General features: G+C 46.0%; 1 protein-coding gene across 1 annotated transcript in view; it reads left to right on the plus strand.

The window, feature by feature from the left end:
• Positions 1 to 3,180: 3,180 nt before the first annotated feature.
• Positions 3,181 to 15,983, plus strand: part of LOC309958343 (RH-like protein) — a gene marked incomplete at both ends in the record, with an annotated part of 33,234 nt that continues 20,431 nt past the window's right edge. The window contains 2 exons of the mRNA XM_082834143.1: positions 3,181 to 3,328; positions 13,308 to 13,494. Of these exons, the coding sequence (XP_082690269.1) occupies positions 3,181 to 3,328; positions 13,308 to 13,494 (335 nt within the window). The remainder of the gene's footprint in view (positions 3,329 to 13,307; positions 13,495 to 15,983) is intronic.

Raw genomic sequence — 15,983 nt, forward strand, 5'->3', positions numbered from 1 at the left:
CTGTGAGTTGTTTAGTTAATGGAAGGCAGAATTGCAAAGAAGTTAACAGCACAAGCCATGGCGTCAGATGGATGTGGGTTGGGTTCCGACTCTGCTGTTTATTAGCTTTGTGACTTTGGGCGCTCACATCACCTCTCTGAGCCGTAGTTTTCTCATCTGTAAAATGGGAGCGGTGATGCCTGTACTCACAGGCTTGAGGGGAAGAGTAGATGAAATAATGTACGCAGAATGCTGGGTCCGGTGCTTGGCATTCCAGAAATGGCAGTTGTTAGTCAGTCAACAGATATTTATTGAGCACCTACTACAGACTAAGCATCAGGTGCTGAGGATACAACAGTCAAAAGTCCCTGGTCTCCTGTTGCTTGGATCTGGGTCAGCGAGGGCAGGAGCATGCAGATACCTGGGTGGAGGGGTGCTTTTGGCATAGGGAGTGGCAGGTGCACACAGAACATTTTCCCCCCAACATTTTGTTATGAAAAATTTCAAACATATATCAAAAAAGTTGAAAGAAATGTTCAGTGAAAAGCCATTCACCTCCCACCTAGAGTCAACAATTAACATTTGATTTGCTTTATGACATTTCTGGCCTAGATCGCCTGTGCTTTTCTGTACTAGGGGCCCTGCCTTGAAGATTTGGAGTCACACTAGCTGGAACTGTCATCAGAAAACAGGGGTCTTTTGCAAGAATTAGAGAGGAAGACAGAAAACTCCCCTTTTGACCAGTCTTCTGGGAGAGGCCACTTGTGGGGGTCCCCTCCCTTTAATAAAAAAGCCTTTCTGTTCACTGAGAAGCTTGGCCCTCTTGTCAAGCGGTCCGTCCCTCACTGAGGCAGGATCAGGACACACAGTGGGTTAGGATGCCTCTGTGAGAACCAGCTGCCATCATCACTGAATTTGCTAGCTGGTAAACGCAACCATCAGGGGCTCCAGGCGCCGGAGCTGGCAGCGACTGGAAACCTTTGGTGTTCATCTGCCTGACACTTGGTTTCCCTGGGCTGCCTGGTTTACAACCTGCTGGTACAGGACCCATGCCAACAGGGATCACATTCACTTATCCCCCTCACAGGGGAGTCCCTCTTTAAGGAAACCCAGCTCATCAGAAGTGCTGATGGCCAGAAAAGGACCAGAAATCAGAACCAGGGCTGACCATGAGGGCTAATCTCTAGAGACCAGGGCACCTACTCCCTTATTTACTGTTGAGATAGCAGAAGCCTTAGAATCCTACATTCCTAGACTTTTAGAAGTGGAAGAAGACTTAGAAGTTATCTGGGCTAAAGTTAAGTGGTTCAACACCCAGGTGCACAAGTCAGACTTCCTGGGTTGAAATCCCAGCTCTATTACTTACTAGCCCCATCAACTTGGGCGAGTCACCTAACCTTTCTGTGCCTCAGCTTCCTCTGTTGTAGTAAAGGCTAATAGTCCCATCTCACAGGCTAGTTAACTGAGTTCATACATGTACAGTGCCTAGGACAGTGCCTAGCATGCTAAGTGCTTAGTAACTTTTAGCTCCCGAAAATACCTAAAGCTGAAGTAACCAGGTAGTGGTTTGCAGCCATTTTTTTTCCTATGCATGTCTTAACATACTGTGTCATTAATTTTTTACAAAAGTGGGATCGTACTTACACACTGTTCTGTAATTTCCTTTTTCACCAAATAATATATCCTCTGTGCCATTTTTGAGAAACCTTAAAAGCATTTTCCTCTGGATTTTCCCCCATGTTCAGAACCATCATATGGGTGGCAGATCGTGTGTCCTGTAGTTTACTTAACCAGTCTTCTACTATTGGACATTTAGGTTATTCTCAATTTTTTCCCTTCTGCAAATAAAGCTGTGCTGAGCAAGAAGTGACTGATGCCCGTGACTGTATGACCTTGGGTGTGACCTTCTGTGTCTCGGTTTCTTCATCTAAAAACAAAAAGACAAGATTCTACCAGGTGATTAGAATCTCCCTTGATCCAGATATGAATCGCATGCCAGACATCTCTGACAAGCAACCATCAGTTTCTGCTTGCATTCCCCTAGTGACAGGGTGCTCACTACCCCATGAATGGTCAATAAAGTATCCACTCATGTTGGGTCAAAATCTGCCTCCCTGCTACTCCTAGCCAAGTTTTAGTCTCTGGGATCCCATAAATTCAGTCTATTCTCAGTGGCCAGTGGCTGGCCAGTGCAGAAGGTAAAAAACTTTGATTCCTCCCTCCCTCCCTTTCTCCATGCTTACTATGTATTAGGTCTTCTGCTGAGCAGATGGATGTGACCACAGGATAAGTTAGCTGCAGGTCAGAACTAGATCTCAGGTGCCCTAAATCCTATTCCAGGGGACTATCCTCCATTGTGGGTTGGGCGTGCTAAGGCCGGTGGCCATCCTCAAATGCATTGCAGTGTTCATGCCCCAGGCAGAGTCCTGGGATGCTCTGTGAGCAAGTGACCAGAATGGGGGACAATTTTAGCCTCACCAGGGTTTTACTAGAGCTGGACCCAAGCCTCTTTTCTTTTCTCCCACCTGTCCTTAAGAGATTTAGAAACAGGTCAATTTAAATACAGTTTCAAATAAAAATAATTTCAACTGTGTAGCTCTGAGGACTTAGTTCTCTGTGGGTCCTGTGTCCTCCCCAGGGCTTAGCATTGCTCTTTGCTTTCATTCATTCATTCATTCAATATATCCTTTTTAAGAGCCCACTTGGTGCCCTCTCTGACATGTGGTAAGGTTTTAAAGAGAAATTTTGCCAATCCAAAGCCCCATCTGAGCTTTAGTTTCTCCATTTGTAAGATAGAGGTGTTGAGTTGATCTATTCTTTGCCATTCTTGCAAGATATAGTGAAGGTAAACGAAGTAAGGGGTAGAGAAGGATTCTCATGTTTGGGGATCAAGTGAACGAATGCCCTCTTTTCAACTGAGCACAGTGCCTGTAGTAGGAATGTAGCAACTACCTGTTGAATGAATAAGTCAATGAATGATTGAATGAATCAGTTAATGTTGGAATAAATGCATTTTTTTCCTCCTCCCTGTCACTGCCCCTCTGCTCCTGTGTTAACTCCATAGACAGGCCAGCAGGGCCAGCCTTGAAGCCTGAGATAAGGCCTTTGGCGGGTGTCTCCCCTATCCCTCCCCCGAGTGGGTGTGGAGCCGAGGTGTAATGCCCGGTGCTGGTGGAACTGACGCACAGAGACGGACACAGGATGGGCTCTAAGTACCAAAAGTCTGTGCGGGGCCCGCTGACCCTGTGGGCCTTTATGCTGGAGGTGACTCTCATTCTCATCTTCTTCTTTTTCACCTCCTATGAAACTTCTGTAAAGGAACAGAAGAAGCTCATGAGGACCTATCGAGGTGAGTGTCCAGAGGGGAGGTGGTCACAGAGGCAAATAGCAGGGGCAGGGGAAGAGGAGGTCTGTGGTCCTCCAAGGGCCTAGGGGCTCCTTTCCACAAAGTCTCCGAGGAAAGGGGTTCCCTCATCCTCTTCCATTCATTGCACAAAGACCCAGCCAACAATACAGTCTCTTCTTTAGGACCGGTGTCACCATCACCTCTTCCATGAAGCCTCCCTTGATTTGTCAGGGCAGAGGGAGGGGCCTCCTTTTCTGTGTTCCTAGAATTCCCTTTGCCAAATGGTCTTCACAATTCTCTGCTTCTCTGCTCCCCCACCCCCGCTTCTCTCTCCTTAAAAGCAATGAATTTCATGTTGTTGTTGGGTTTGGGGGATTTCGTTTCCTTTTTTTGTCTCTTTTTCGCATTTCTGTGCCACCCTCCTTTTGGAAGCTTTCCTCTCACTTAGGGGCTGGGAAGTCTACTTTCTGCCTGCAAATCCAGAGCCATAAGCTCTGGCTGAAGGGGAATGTAGGATGGTTGTTATTTTATATGCAGCTAAAAATATTCATAGACTGTGATGAGAACAACTCTAAACAAGACAGACATCCACAGTGGTGTGGCTTTTGCTTTTTTTAAAAGTTGAGAGGAGCTTTCAAGTATATCTGTGGGTCAATATGTTGTTTATGATAATGGAAGGGCCTCCTGGAGTGAAGTCCCTGGGACAAAGCTGAAACTTGAGCCTAGTTGAGTGCTTGCTTGTTTCTAATTGATATTAACTAGTTAACTGGAAGCAAAGGGAAGGCATCCCTGGGCCCTCAGCAGTGGAAAGAAGGACAAGGAGATGACTTGGGAAAGGAAGTCCCTATACTGCTTAATGGGCTAGCCCAGAGAGGGCTCTCAGTGCTGGACAAGTGAGACCTGGGCACAGTTTTAATTCATTTCAATTTACTTTAATTCTTTTTAATCCGGTACAATGTAATTCAATCCATTCACTCATTCATTCCCTCAACCCTGTATTACAAACCATGTGAGATCCAAACGCATGCTAATCAGGGATGATATTTATTGATTACTTACTAGGTACCAGGCACTATTCTAAATGCTTTACCATAACTCTACAAGACAGGTACTATTATGATCTCCTTTGTTCTTGTGAGGAAACTAGGCACTTAGACATGGAGTGATTTGCCCAAGGTTGTTCAGCTAGCAATAGCACAGCAGATTTACACTTAGTCAGCCTTATATTTTAAATAGGTAACCAACAAGGACCTACTGTATAGCACAGGGAACTCTGCTCAATATTCTGTAATAACCTAAATGGGAAAAGAATTTTAAAAAGAATAGATCCATGTATATGTATAACTGAATCACTTTGCTGTATACCTGAAACTAACATTGTTAATCAACTACACTACAGTATAAAAGTTAAAAAATTTAAAAAAAATTAAATAGATTAAATAAATAAATAAAACTAAATTAAGGGAAAAAAATAAACTTAGGCAGCATGGTTTGAGTTTCCATGCCCTTAACCATGATGCTTCACGACCCCATTTTACAGTAAGGTTGAGTCTCTTGTCATATAATCAGTAGGCGTAGGAGCCAACATTGAAACTTTGTCGTTTGGGTACAGGGTCCCTCTTCTTTACCCCTAGGCTTGCTGCTAACGTATAATAGATATAAGTGTCCTCAGGTGCTCACTTGGTATGGAAGCACAGAGGAGGGTCCACAACCCATGCAGGGAGATGGTTATGTCAGGAAAGGCCTCTGGAGGGAAGTGACTGCCCAGCCAGGACTTGGAGGCTCAGTAGGAGTTACCATGTGAAAATGGAGGGTCAAGAGCACAGCAGGAACCATTGTGTGTACACTCATCAGACTGCACCAATCTGGGGTTTAACAGTGCAGTGCTGTTGGAGCATAAATAAGGAAGCAGGGTGTGGTGGACCCATTGCATTGAGTGAGAAGTTTGCCCTTCATTGTTTTGATCTAATAGGAAGCAGGAGTGTGATCAGTTTGGGTTTGGGTTATGGAGAAAGCCATTCCAGGGCTGGCATGGGGATGGAGAAGAGAGCATGACTTGAGGTAGAAGGCCAGTGTGGAGGCTGTAGTGTAGTATGGACCAGGGGGCTTCAAATTTTTCTGATCATGCACACCATTATTCAAGCATGCACCATATTTATACGTACCGCTACATGAATACATTTTGTACATTATTATACATGTACACAACTTAGAAAATTTGAAAGAAATCAAAAGTAAATATAAAATATTTTCTAATTACTGATCATAATGGTGTCAGTTACGCTTAAGGCAAGGTCCATTGTTACTGTTAATGATAGTGGATGGGACTTCCCTGATGGCGCAGTGGTTAAGAATCCACCTGCCAATGCAGGGGACACGGGTTCGAGCCCTGGTCCAGGAAGATCCCACATGCCGCGGAGCAACTAAGCCCGTGCTCCACAACTGAGCCCGTGTGCCACAACTACTGAAGCCTGCATGCATAGAGCTGGTGCTCTGCAACAAGAGAAGCCAGTGCAGTAAGAAACCCACGCACCACAATGAAGAGTAGCCCCCACTCGCCGCAACTGGTGAAAGCCTGCGTGCAGCAACAGAGACCCAATGCAGCCAAAAAAATAAATAAATAAATAAATGATAGTGGATGGCAATCCATTCCTCGGGGTCTTCTTAACAATTTCAAATTATCTTGCTTGACTTCTTGTCAGATATTATTAGATTGACTTTTTTTTTAAACTCTGAATGTGGCTGACGGAGAGTCTGCACGAGGAGAAGTATCACTCTGCCCTTTTGTTTCTGTATGTTTGGCTGCCATTATTGTTCTGCCTTCAATCTGTGGTTTTTGGCAGGAGTTGTTTGAGCCATTAGTCCATTTTGTGAAGGTTAGTTGAGTTAAAACTAGGAAGCAATCTGTCAATCCACTTAATCTAATCCAGTCCCCGTAAACGATAAGTTATTTAAACCAGTCAATTCTTTTTTTTTTAAACATCTTTATTGGAGTATAATTGCTTTACAATGGTTTGTTACTTTCTGCTTTAGAACAAAGTGGATAAGTTAAACATATACATATATCCCCATATCTCCTCCCTCTTGCGTCTCCCTCCCACCCTCCCTATCCCGCCCTTCTAGGTGGTCACAAAGCACCGAGCTGATCTCCCTGTGCTATGCAGCTGCTTCCCACTAGCTATCTATTTTACATTTGGTAGTGTATATATGTCCATGCCACTCTCTCACTTCGTCCCAGCTTACCCTTCCCCCTCCCCGTGTCCTCAAGTCCATTCTCTACGTCTGTGTCTTTATTCCTGTCCTGTCCCTAGGTTCTTCAGAACAATTTTTTTTTTTTAGATTCCATATATATGTGTTAGCACACGGTATTTGTTTTTCTCTTTCTGACTTACTTCACTCTGTATGACAGACTCTAGGTCCATCCACCTCACTGCAAATAACTCAATTTCATTTCTTTTTATGGCTGAGTAATATTCCATTACATATATGTGCCACATCTTCTTTATCCATTCATCTCTTGATAGACATTTAGGTTGCTTCCATGTCTTGGCTATTGTAAATAGTGCTGCAATGAACATTGTGGTACATGACTCTTTTTGAATTATGGTTTTCTCAGGGTGTATGCCCAGTAATGGGATTGCTGGGTCATATGTAAACAAGCCAATTCTTTTTTTTTTTTTTTTTTTTTTCAAGCCAATTCTTAAAAAAGACATTTTTAAGACAATCTGGAAACTGGAATAAAACATGAATATTATATAATATACAGAAATTATTGTTAGTTTTGTTAGGTGTGATAATAGCATAGTGGGTGGTTTTTAACCTATTTAGAAACAGGTTTAACAATTTAACAAATAGTGAGCCCTATTTGTTAGAGAAGCATATTGAAATGGAATGATGTCTAGGGTCTGCTTCATGCCAAAAAAAAAAGAAGAAGAAGAAAGGAAACAAGGATAATAAAAACAAGATTGACCCCATGTGACAATCATCAAAGCTGGGAATGGGTACATGAGGTTCATCATGCTACTCACTCTGTTTTTGTGGATGCTTAAAATTTTCCATAATACAGAGGTAAATTAAAAAAAAAACCAAATCCTTGTCGTTAGTTGCAACATGACGAATATAGAGAAACACATGTCACCCCCCTGCTCAGTGGCCCAATATTCCCTTAGAACACCTTCCGAAGCTAGGAGACTAAGCTGTCTGACATCCTGAGCAAGTGAGAGGAGGCTCCTGGGTTCATCTCAACATTAAATGCTTGCAGAGTTGCAAACTTCACCAAGTGTCTTTAGGGGTAGAAGAGCCTAGATTAGTGGTCCTCACAGTGTGGTCCCCAGACTAGCCACCTCAGCATCCCCTGGGAACTTGTTAGAAATACCCGGGCCCCCATCCATCTTACTGATCTGAAACTTTAGGGTGGGGCCCCGCAATCTGTGTTTTACCAAACGCTCTAAGTGACTCTAATGCTCATGGAAGTTTGAGGACTACTGGAGCTAGACTGATTCACATCTTGCCTCTGCCTTTTCTTAGCTGTGAGACCTTGGGCAAATCACTCAACCTCTCTCTGCCTCTGTTTTAACCTCTGTCACATGATGGTGGTACTTATTTAGTTGTCAAAAGGATTAGAAGAATGAACACATACCAAGACTGATAAAGAGTATTGTCTTTTCTTATGAATAAACTTTAATTTCTTAATTTTGTTAGTAAAAATGAATAGAACTAGAGTGCTCATATCTCTTCTTCCAGCAGCCCCTGTGGTTGCCTGGAGCATCTTCTGAGGGGTGTGATCCCTACTCTGATGACCACTAGCCTGGATGACCTGTGATGAGGCCAAATGGGCAGGGACAATAGAGGAGAAGTGAAGAGTCAGATTCAAGAGCTACTTAGGAGATAAAATCAGCTGTTCTTGGCAAAAACGAGGGAGGAGTCAAGGATGGCTTCATATGTGAGATTTGGCAGATGAAGGAGCCCATTCCTGAGATGAGAGACACAAGGGGAGGGGCAGATTGTGGGATAAAGGAACAATGATATGTTCATTCTGGGCTTGGGATTCAGGTGCCTGTGAGATGCTTGGGGGAAGCAAGTGCATCCATTATCTACTGCTGCATAACAAACCACCCCCAACCTTAGTGGCTCAAAACAGAAATCATCTAACTTGTTCCTGATTATGATTCCATGGTTCAGCAATTTTGGCTGTATTTGGTGATGCAGTTCTTCTGTCAGTTCTACCTAGGGTCACTATGCATCTCTAGCCTGGAGGTGGCTGAATGGCCTCAGATAACCTCATTTGCATGTTCGTCAGTTAGTGCTGGCTGGCAGCTAGCCCATGTGGTTCCAGCAGACTAGCCCAGACTTTTCACCTGGCAGCAAATGTGTTACCACAGTAAGAGAGGGCAAGCCCCAATGAGCAGGTGCTTTTCAAGCCTCTGCTTGTGTGGTGTTTGCTAATGTCCCATTAACCAAAGCCAATCACAAGGCTCAACTCAGGTGGGAGGGGTCTATACTGGAAGCCATGATTCACTGGGGGCCATTACTCTGACAACCTATCACACAGAGCCTGCTTGCAAGCTGCCACATTGGGAGACCATCCTGGGCCCTGCACTGTGGCTACCACCCAGTTGCCCCCATATGCCTTAGAAGCAGTAAGCAGAGCTACTAAAAGACAAGAGCGGCTTTGCCAGTGACATATAAATACCCCCAAATCCTGGTACCTTCTATATCTCAGCCTTGACTGCCCCTTTGATTGGGCAATCTCTTTTTCTTTTCCCAGGCTGCTGCAGAGGTGAGGGTGGGGTGAGAGGCTGCGGGGAAGGGGAAGGCAGCATGGGGCTCCGTGGATGGTCCCTGACAGGGGCTGCAGAGGTCCTCCCAGTCAGTGGTGGGGAGCACGGTGTGGAGGCCGAGCCCAGGGCCTGAGGGACAGAAGCTTGGCCTGGCTTCAGAGCTGTCGATGCTGAAGTGTCTGCAGGCCAGAGGGAGGGGCTAGGGTGGGTGGGGACACAGAGTGAGACTCCCAGGGGCAGCCAGGCCGAAGGAAGGGGGAACAGTCTTGCCTGAAGTCACAGCTAACAAGTGGCCGGTGTGGAATAATAGTTACTAACACTTACCGTGCACCCAGTGCTAGGCTAAGCAATTCAAAGGAGCCAGCGAGCTCAGTACTCACAGCAAACCTCTGAGCAGGTGCTCTTGTTTCAGACCATTTTACAGGCTAGCAAGCGGGTACACAGAGATAGAGCCAGACTCTGGACTCTGACAACCTGACTCAGAGGCCCACACTCTTCGTCTGACACTATGGAGAGCGAAGAATGTATGGAGAGGCAGGATGGTATAGTGGTTAAGCCCAGAGAGTCAGGATTCAGCTCTGCCACCAACATTTGCTAGCTGTGTGACCTGGGCTAATTACAGCACCTCTCTGTGCCTCCCTGTCCCCATCTGTAAAATGGGGATAATAAATAGTACCTCCTACATGGGCTGGTTGAAGGTTAAGGCTGGCAGGCACTTGGAAGAGTGCCTGGTATGTGGCGGGCACCATGTATGTGCCCGCTGTTACAGTGATGGTAATTATTGTCCTACAGGACTCCCAGGTTAGACTTCCTCTAAGTCATGGGACTTTCATAAACTTCTGAAGGCCTGCCTTAGACAGTATGTAAAACTCCCCTCTGGGGCCCGGTTGTTGGGGCCCCTGCAGCAATCCTCTCTTTATCACCCCCGGACACCTTAGCATCATTAGCTTATCAGACCAGCAGCTGATGAGGGGCTCAGCGCAGGGTCTGAGAGGCAGAGGCTGACGCCAGTGGGGATGCCCTGAGCTGGGACCCAGCGCTGAAGTTGGGGTCCAGGTCGTGAGACATGGGAGGAGCAGGGGTGGGCCAGAGCCCTGAGAGGCTGGGAGAGGAAATGGGAGGATGCATGGGGTGAGAGTAAAGGGACCCTGAAATCAAATGTGATTTACTGACCAGTTTGGGGTGAATGTGCTCTGTCAACAGCTCCCAGAAACTGCCACCCTAATTTCATCCCCCTGGCCGAAGCACAACCCCACCCTCAAGGACACTGTGGGGTCTTGGGAGGAGGGCCCTGAGTGCCTATACCAGGCAGCAGGCATGGCAGCTGTGCCTGATAAAACTCCCCAACCAAGAGGCTCTGACTTTCTATCTCTAGAGCCCCACGTCTGCCGTAGTCCTGGTGCCCTTCCCCTCCCCACCCGCTGCCCCCCTCCTCTGAACACACCAGAGTGGTGAGGTCCTTACAGAGTATCAAGTCCGACTCCCATGTGTTACAGATAGGGAAACGGAGGCCCAAAGAGGGCAAGGGACTTGCCCAAGGTCCTTTAGTGCATTGCGGGCAAACAAGAGCAAGAGACAGCCTAGCCTGATGGGAGGGCACTGCACCGGGAGTCCAGAGCTTGGCTCTGCTACTGACATGCTGTGTGCCCTTAAGTAAGTCACAGGTTGTCTCTGGTCCCCTTCTGTAGAATGAGAGGAAAATGCAAGATCCCCCTACTCATGGAAACTTTGATAAATCTGGACCCTTTGCATATAGCATTGCTGCAAGATGGTGGATGTGTTTGTTAGTTTATTTGTTTTTTAACAGCAGTGTTTAAGAAAAGATTGAATTTGAATATCTAAAGTGGGGTTCGCAGTCTCCAGTTGGCCATAGCCCTCACCACTCCCTAATACACATTGTACCCTTTGTATACATAGTTTCCTGCTCGGCTCCTGAAGGAATTTGAGGGATCCCAAGAGGAGCCCCTATATAAAATGTGCCCTGCCCACCCCCATTCCTAAGGGGATGCAAGCAGGAGATGGAAACATGGCCTCCCCCTCCCTTATGTCAGAGAAAAAAGGTGAAAGAAGTTGAATCCTCCTGATTGCCCACTTCTCACCCACTCCAAGTCCCCAGATCCCATGGAGATGCCCGGGTCTCCTATAACCCGGTGTTTGTCAGACTGACCTGGGATTGTCAACACCCACCCAAGTCCTATGTGCAAGATTCTAGGTGTGTGTATTTTTCAATGAAAGTGAATTTAAATGTAAATTGAAGAGGCTTTGGAGAGATCTGGAAATGAGAGCTTCCTTGTTATCAGAGCCAAGGGTGGAGACCAGGTGAGTTCTCATTGCTGTGATGGTGATGATGGTGCTGAGCTTTCTCCATGTGCCAGGCATGGTGCCAAGCTCTTGAACAAAACATTACTTCCTCTGGCTCTCCCAGCACCCTCCGAGGGGGGGAGAATCGCCCATATTTAGCTGATGAGGAAAGTAAGCAACCCACAAGGCCGTGCAGCTAAGAGGTTGAAACATAAAAACCGCCATTTTTATAGGTCAAAATGGTCAAATGTTGGCAATTTAATATGGTTTAACCTAATAGGGAACGATAGAGGTGGAGTCAAACAGAACTGTGTGACCTCAAAGCCCATGCTTTTTCCTTTAAAAAAAAAATTACTTACTGTCCACGTGCTGGTTGTAGAAATTTTTAACACTGAAAATTTTTTAAAATATAAAACTCTCCTAAACCCAGAGATAATCTCCATGGGGCAAAAAATTCCTTCAAGATCTCTCTCCAGGCATTTGTACACATACGAACATAGTTGGTGTTTGTTGATGAAATAGTCTTTACTATTCTCAGCAATTATGTGCCTCATACTGTTTGATTCCAGCAACCTGATGAGAGAGGTATGATTATTTTTCCCATTTAATAGGTGAGAAGAGCAGGAGGGCAGATAGTGTGGTAGCTCAAGGCACAGGCTCCAGAGCAGACCGTCTAGGTTGAAATCCCAACTCGACCAGCTGGAGCAAGTTACTTAACCCCTCTGTGCCTCGGTTTTCTTGTCTGTAAAATGGTGATAATAACAGTACCCGGGACCTCCCCGGTGGCGCAGTGGTTAAGACTCCGCACTCCCAATGCAGGCGGTCCAGGTTCGTTCCCTGGTCAGGGAACTAGATCCCACATGCCTGCTGCAACTATAAATTCGCATACCACAGCTAAGGAGCCCACCGGCCACAACTAAGACCCGGGGCAAACAAATAAATAAATAATATTAAAAAAAACAAAAACCAGCACCCACCTTGAAGGATGCTTGTGAGAACTAAATGAGATAGTTTACGTGAAGTGGTTAAAGCAGTGTTGGCACTTGATAAACACTTAATAAATGTCGGTTGTTATTAAAACTCAGAGACGTTTAATAACTAGATTAAGCCACACAGCTGGAAAGTGCCGGAGCCCTGATATGACCCCAAGCTTATCTGGTTCCAGAGCCCAAACTGTTATCCATTTTGCAAACCTGGAATTAATTCAAAGCATCCGCCTGTTTCCTTTTGCTGGTCCCCTCCGGAACATTAGCTAAGTCCCTTGCGCTCATCTGTCACAGCAGCCCTTGTGCAGGGTCCGAGGCTGGAAAAGGGGAGGATCGCCCATGTGGCTCTGGTGCTTTCTGCTGGCCCACCAGGTCCCTTTCAGCAGGGGTCAAAGGGAGAGAGCCGTTTTCTGCGAAGATAATTTTGGTTCTTGCCTATGAACCTCTAGACCCGCTTCTGCCCCCTCTTCTGCATGACCTGAGCTAAGTCACCAGCCTCTGTGGCCTTATTTTCTCTCACACATGATCAGGAGGTTGAACCGGATTCTCAAAAGCAGGAGTCAGTACCTTGACTGATTGTAAACTATGTGCAAGGACTTGTCCTGATGCTCTACACGTGTTCATATCATTGTGTTTAATAATAACAATAATTGCTGCATTTACTGAGCACTCAGTATGGGCCAGGCCCTGCATTAGCTCAGTTAAACCTTCCCTCAAACCTGCATGGTATGTCTGTGTTATCCCCATCATTCAGATGAGAAAACTGAGGCTCAAAGAGGGGAAGTAACTTGACTAAGCACTCTTCAATGATCTTCAATGTCCCTTCCAGCTGCCGTTCTGTAAAACTCCAATTTCACACAACCCTCCACCTTTTCTGCTTCTCCTCCTCCTTCTCGACATCTCTTCCCTGAGCAGACTTCCAGGATGTTACCATCATGGCAGTCCTTGGCTTGGGTTTCCTCAACACATCTTTGCGGAGACACTGCTGGAGCAGCGTGGCCTTCAATTTCTTCATGCTGGCCCTCGGGGTGCAGCTGACAGTCCTGCTGGATGGCTTCCTGAACCAACTCTCCCTTAGGAAGATGGTCCTCAATCTTTCCAGGTAACTGGATGGCCACTGGATCACTTTTGGGTCCTTGGGAGTCTGGGGCCCAAGAGGGCAGATTCTAGAAGAGCTGGCTTGTCCCCTTCTCTTTCTAGCACCAGCACCATGCAATATTCAGGACTTATTTGTACTCACAAATTACTCATTGTTTGTCTAAAATTCAAATTTAACTGGCATCCTCTATTTTATCTGACAACCCTATGCTGTGACATCACAAGGGGCCCAGATCTACAGCCCACCCTGTATCCTTTCATTGATTTTGATTTCATAAACTTATACAATAAATATTAGTTCAAAGAAAAAATTAATAGAGATTAGACAAAAAGAAATAGAAATCTCACACTCAGAGAGAGAGTCTCTTGAAAAGAAGGAAGTACCCTCAGTCCTCAAATGCTGGTGGACAAGAAATAGCCTTGTCTTTAGTTTCTTTAAATTAACTTTGATTTATTTAGATGCCTTTATAAGAACTAGCAAAATTAACCTGTGTTGCTAGAATTCAGAATAATGGTTACCTGAGGAAGGTGGTGTTTATTGATTAGGAAGGGGCACAAAAGAAGTTTATGTGGTGCAGTAAACATTCTCTATGTTATCCTGTGTGATAGTTACACAAGAGTATATATATATATATACACACACACATACATTAAGTTGTACATACCTGCCAAAAAAATCATTCACACTTAATAGGAGGAACCAGGTAAAATTTTTCTATAAAAATTGTTTTTTGGTTTTATCCAATTCTGAAACTTTGTCTTGCCCAGATGATGGGTAAATCCCACCTTAGGTATCTTGGGGACCCCTTCAAGGCCATTCTACCCTCCCCTCTGAGACCCTACTAAACCTCTGGGCACTGCTGTTAAACATCTCTCCATGAACCAGGCTCTGTGCTGGGCACTTCACAAACATTGTTTGTTTAGCCCTTCCAAGTAGGGGTCTGATGTGGCGTACAGGCAAGGAACTAGATGCTCAGAGCTCGTAAGACACTTGCCTAGGGTCACATAGCTAACTGGTGGAAGTGACTTCACTTTTAACTCTGTAACCTTTCCCACACACTGCAGAGTGGTCCTGACAAGAAACACAGTGTAGCCAGCTCCCCATGGGCCCTGAAAAAAACTCTTCACCTTTTTTCTTTTAAACCATTTTAGAGCTGATCCCCATGGGGATTCAATAAACCACCCCCCCGACCCCAGTAATCACCTGGGAAGTGACAAAGGGCATTCTGGGGGAACTCCAATAGGGTGGTCCTGGTCTGGTGTTTCTGCTGCCCTGGCTTAAGGTCACACAAGCCTTTGGCTTCCTGAGCCTGAGTCTCCAGGCATCTCCAGGCTGCCCCCGTCTTCTGACGTCCTGCCTGCAGGAATCTGTCAATCCGGAAAGACAAGAAGAGGCCATTTACAGCCCGAGTGAACGCCCCTGCCCTGCCCTGACCACTTGGGTCCTCCCAGCTGTGACCCCCAATGGGGCTGGCTTCACAGATTTGAACAATGGGCTCCTTCCTGACCTTTCCTGCTCTGGCTGGGCTGGTGGGCGGTGTCCAGGCCTGCCTCTCAGACGGCCCTCTCCCTCTCCTGCCGCCTCACCAGCTCGAGGCCTGACTTGGCACTGAATTGGTGCTGCCTTGAGTCACCGATGACCAGTCCCTTCAGGGCGGGGGCCTGTCTTATTCAGTTTTGTCCCCCTTTGCTTTCCTCACATAGTAAGGACTTAGTAAATGGTTATTGGAACAAATATGAAAAAAAAAAGAACCCTGAAAGTTGTGATATTTTTAATGCTGTATGTTAAAAGGTCTTGGAGGGCCTATCATAGCAATAACCAACCCCCTCACTTTGCTTGACTCACTTTGCCCTCCCAACAGCTCCATAGGCCTTGCCTCTCTTGTAGATGAGGACGTGGAAACACAGACTGGTTAAGTCATTTGCCCAAGGCCACACAGCCAGGAAGTGGCTGAGTCAGGATTCCAACCGTGGCAGCCTGAACAAGACTGTCCTAAGCACTGTACTTCACTGTCTCAATACCTCCCTGGTCCCAACTGGCCCCTGAGGTCTGAAATCCTCCCACTGGCACAGAATCTCTTGAATTAGGCTTTTGCCAGTTAAATGAGTGCTCACCCAAAAGATAACATGGCCAGCCACAGTGAAGCACTGAGTGACCCTTCATTTCAAATAATTCCTGGCCCCTGTGAGGCTCCTTCCCCATACCTTTGGCCTCCTCTGGCTTTTCCCCTGAAGTCCTTGAGCCTTAAGTAGGACACTACATTGGCAGCAAACAGTGGGAAGTCTGTGTCCAGACTTCAGACCACAGGCTTTGGATCCAGGCCAAATGGGTGGGTTTGAACCTTACATTTGTCATTAACTAGCTGTGTGGCCATTACCAAAACAGTCACCTCTTCCAGTCTCAATGTCCTCACCTGTAAAATGGAGGTACTGAATGGTACCCTGGCACCATTTACAGAGGGCTACCTGGAGGATTAAAATTTAAATGAGGTG

The sequence above is a fragment of the Leucopleurus acutus genome, assembly GCF_964270905.1.
Source record: "Leucopleurus acutus genome assembly, chromosome: 2".
In the NCBI taxonomy this organism is placed as follows: Eukaryota; Metazoa; Chordata; class Mammalia; order Artiodactyla; family Delphinidae; genus Leucopleurus; species Leucopleurus acutus.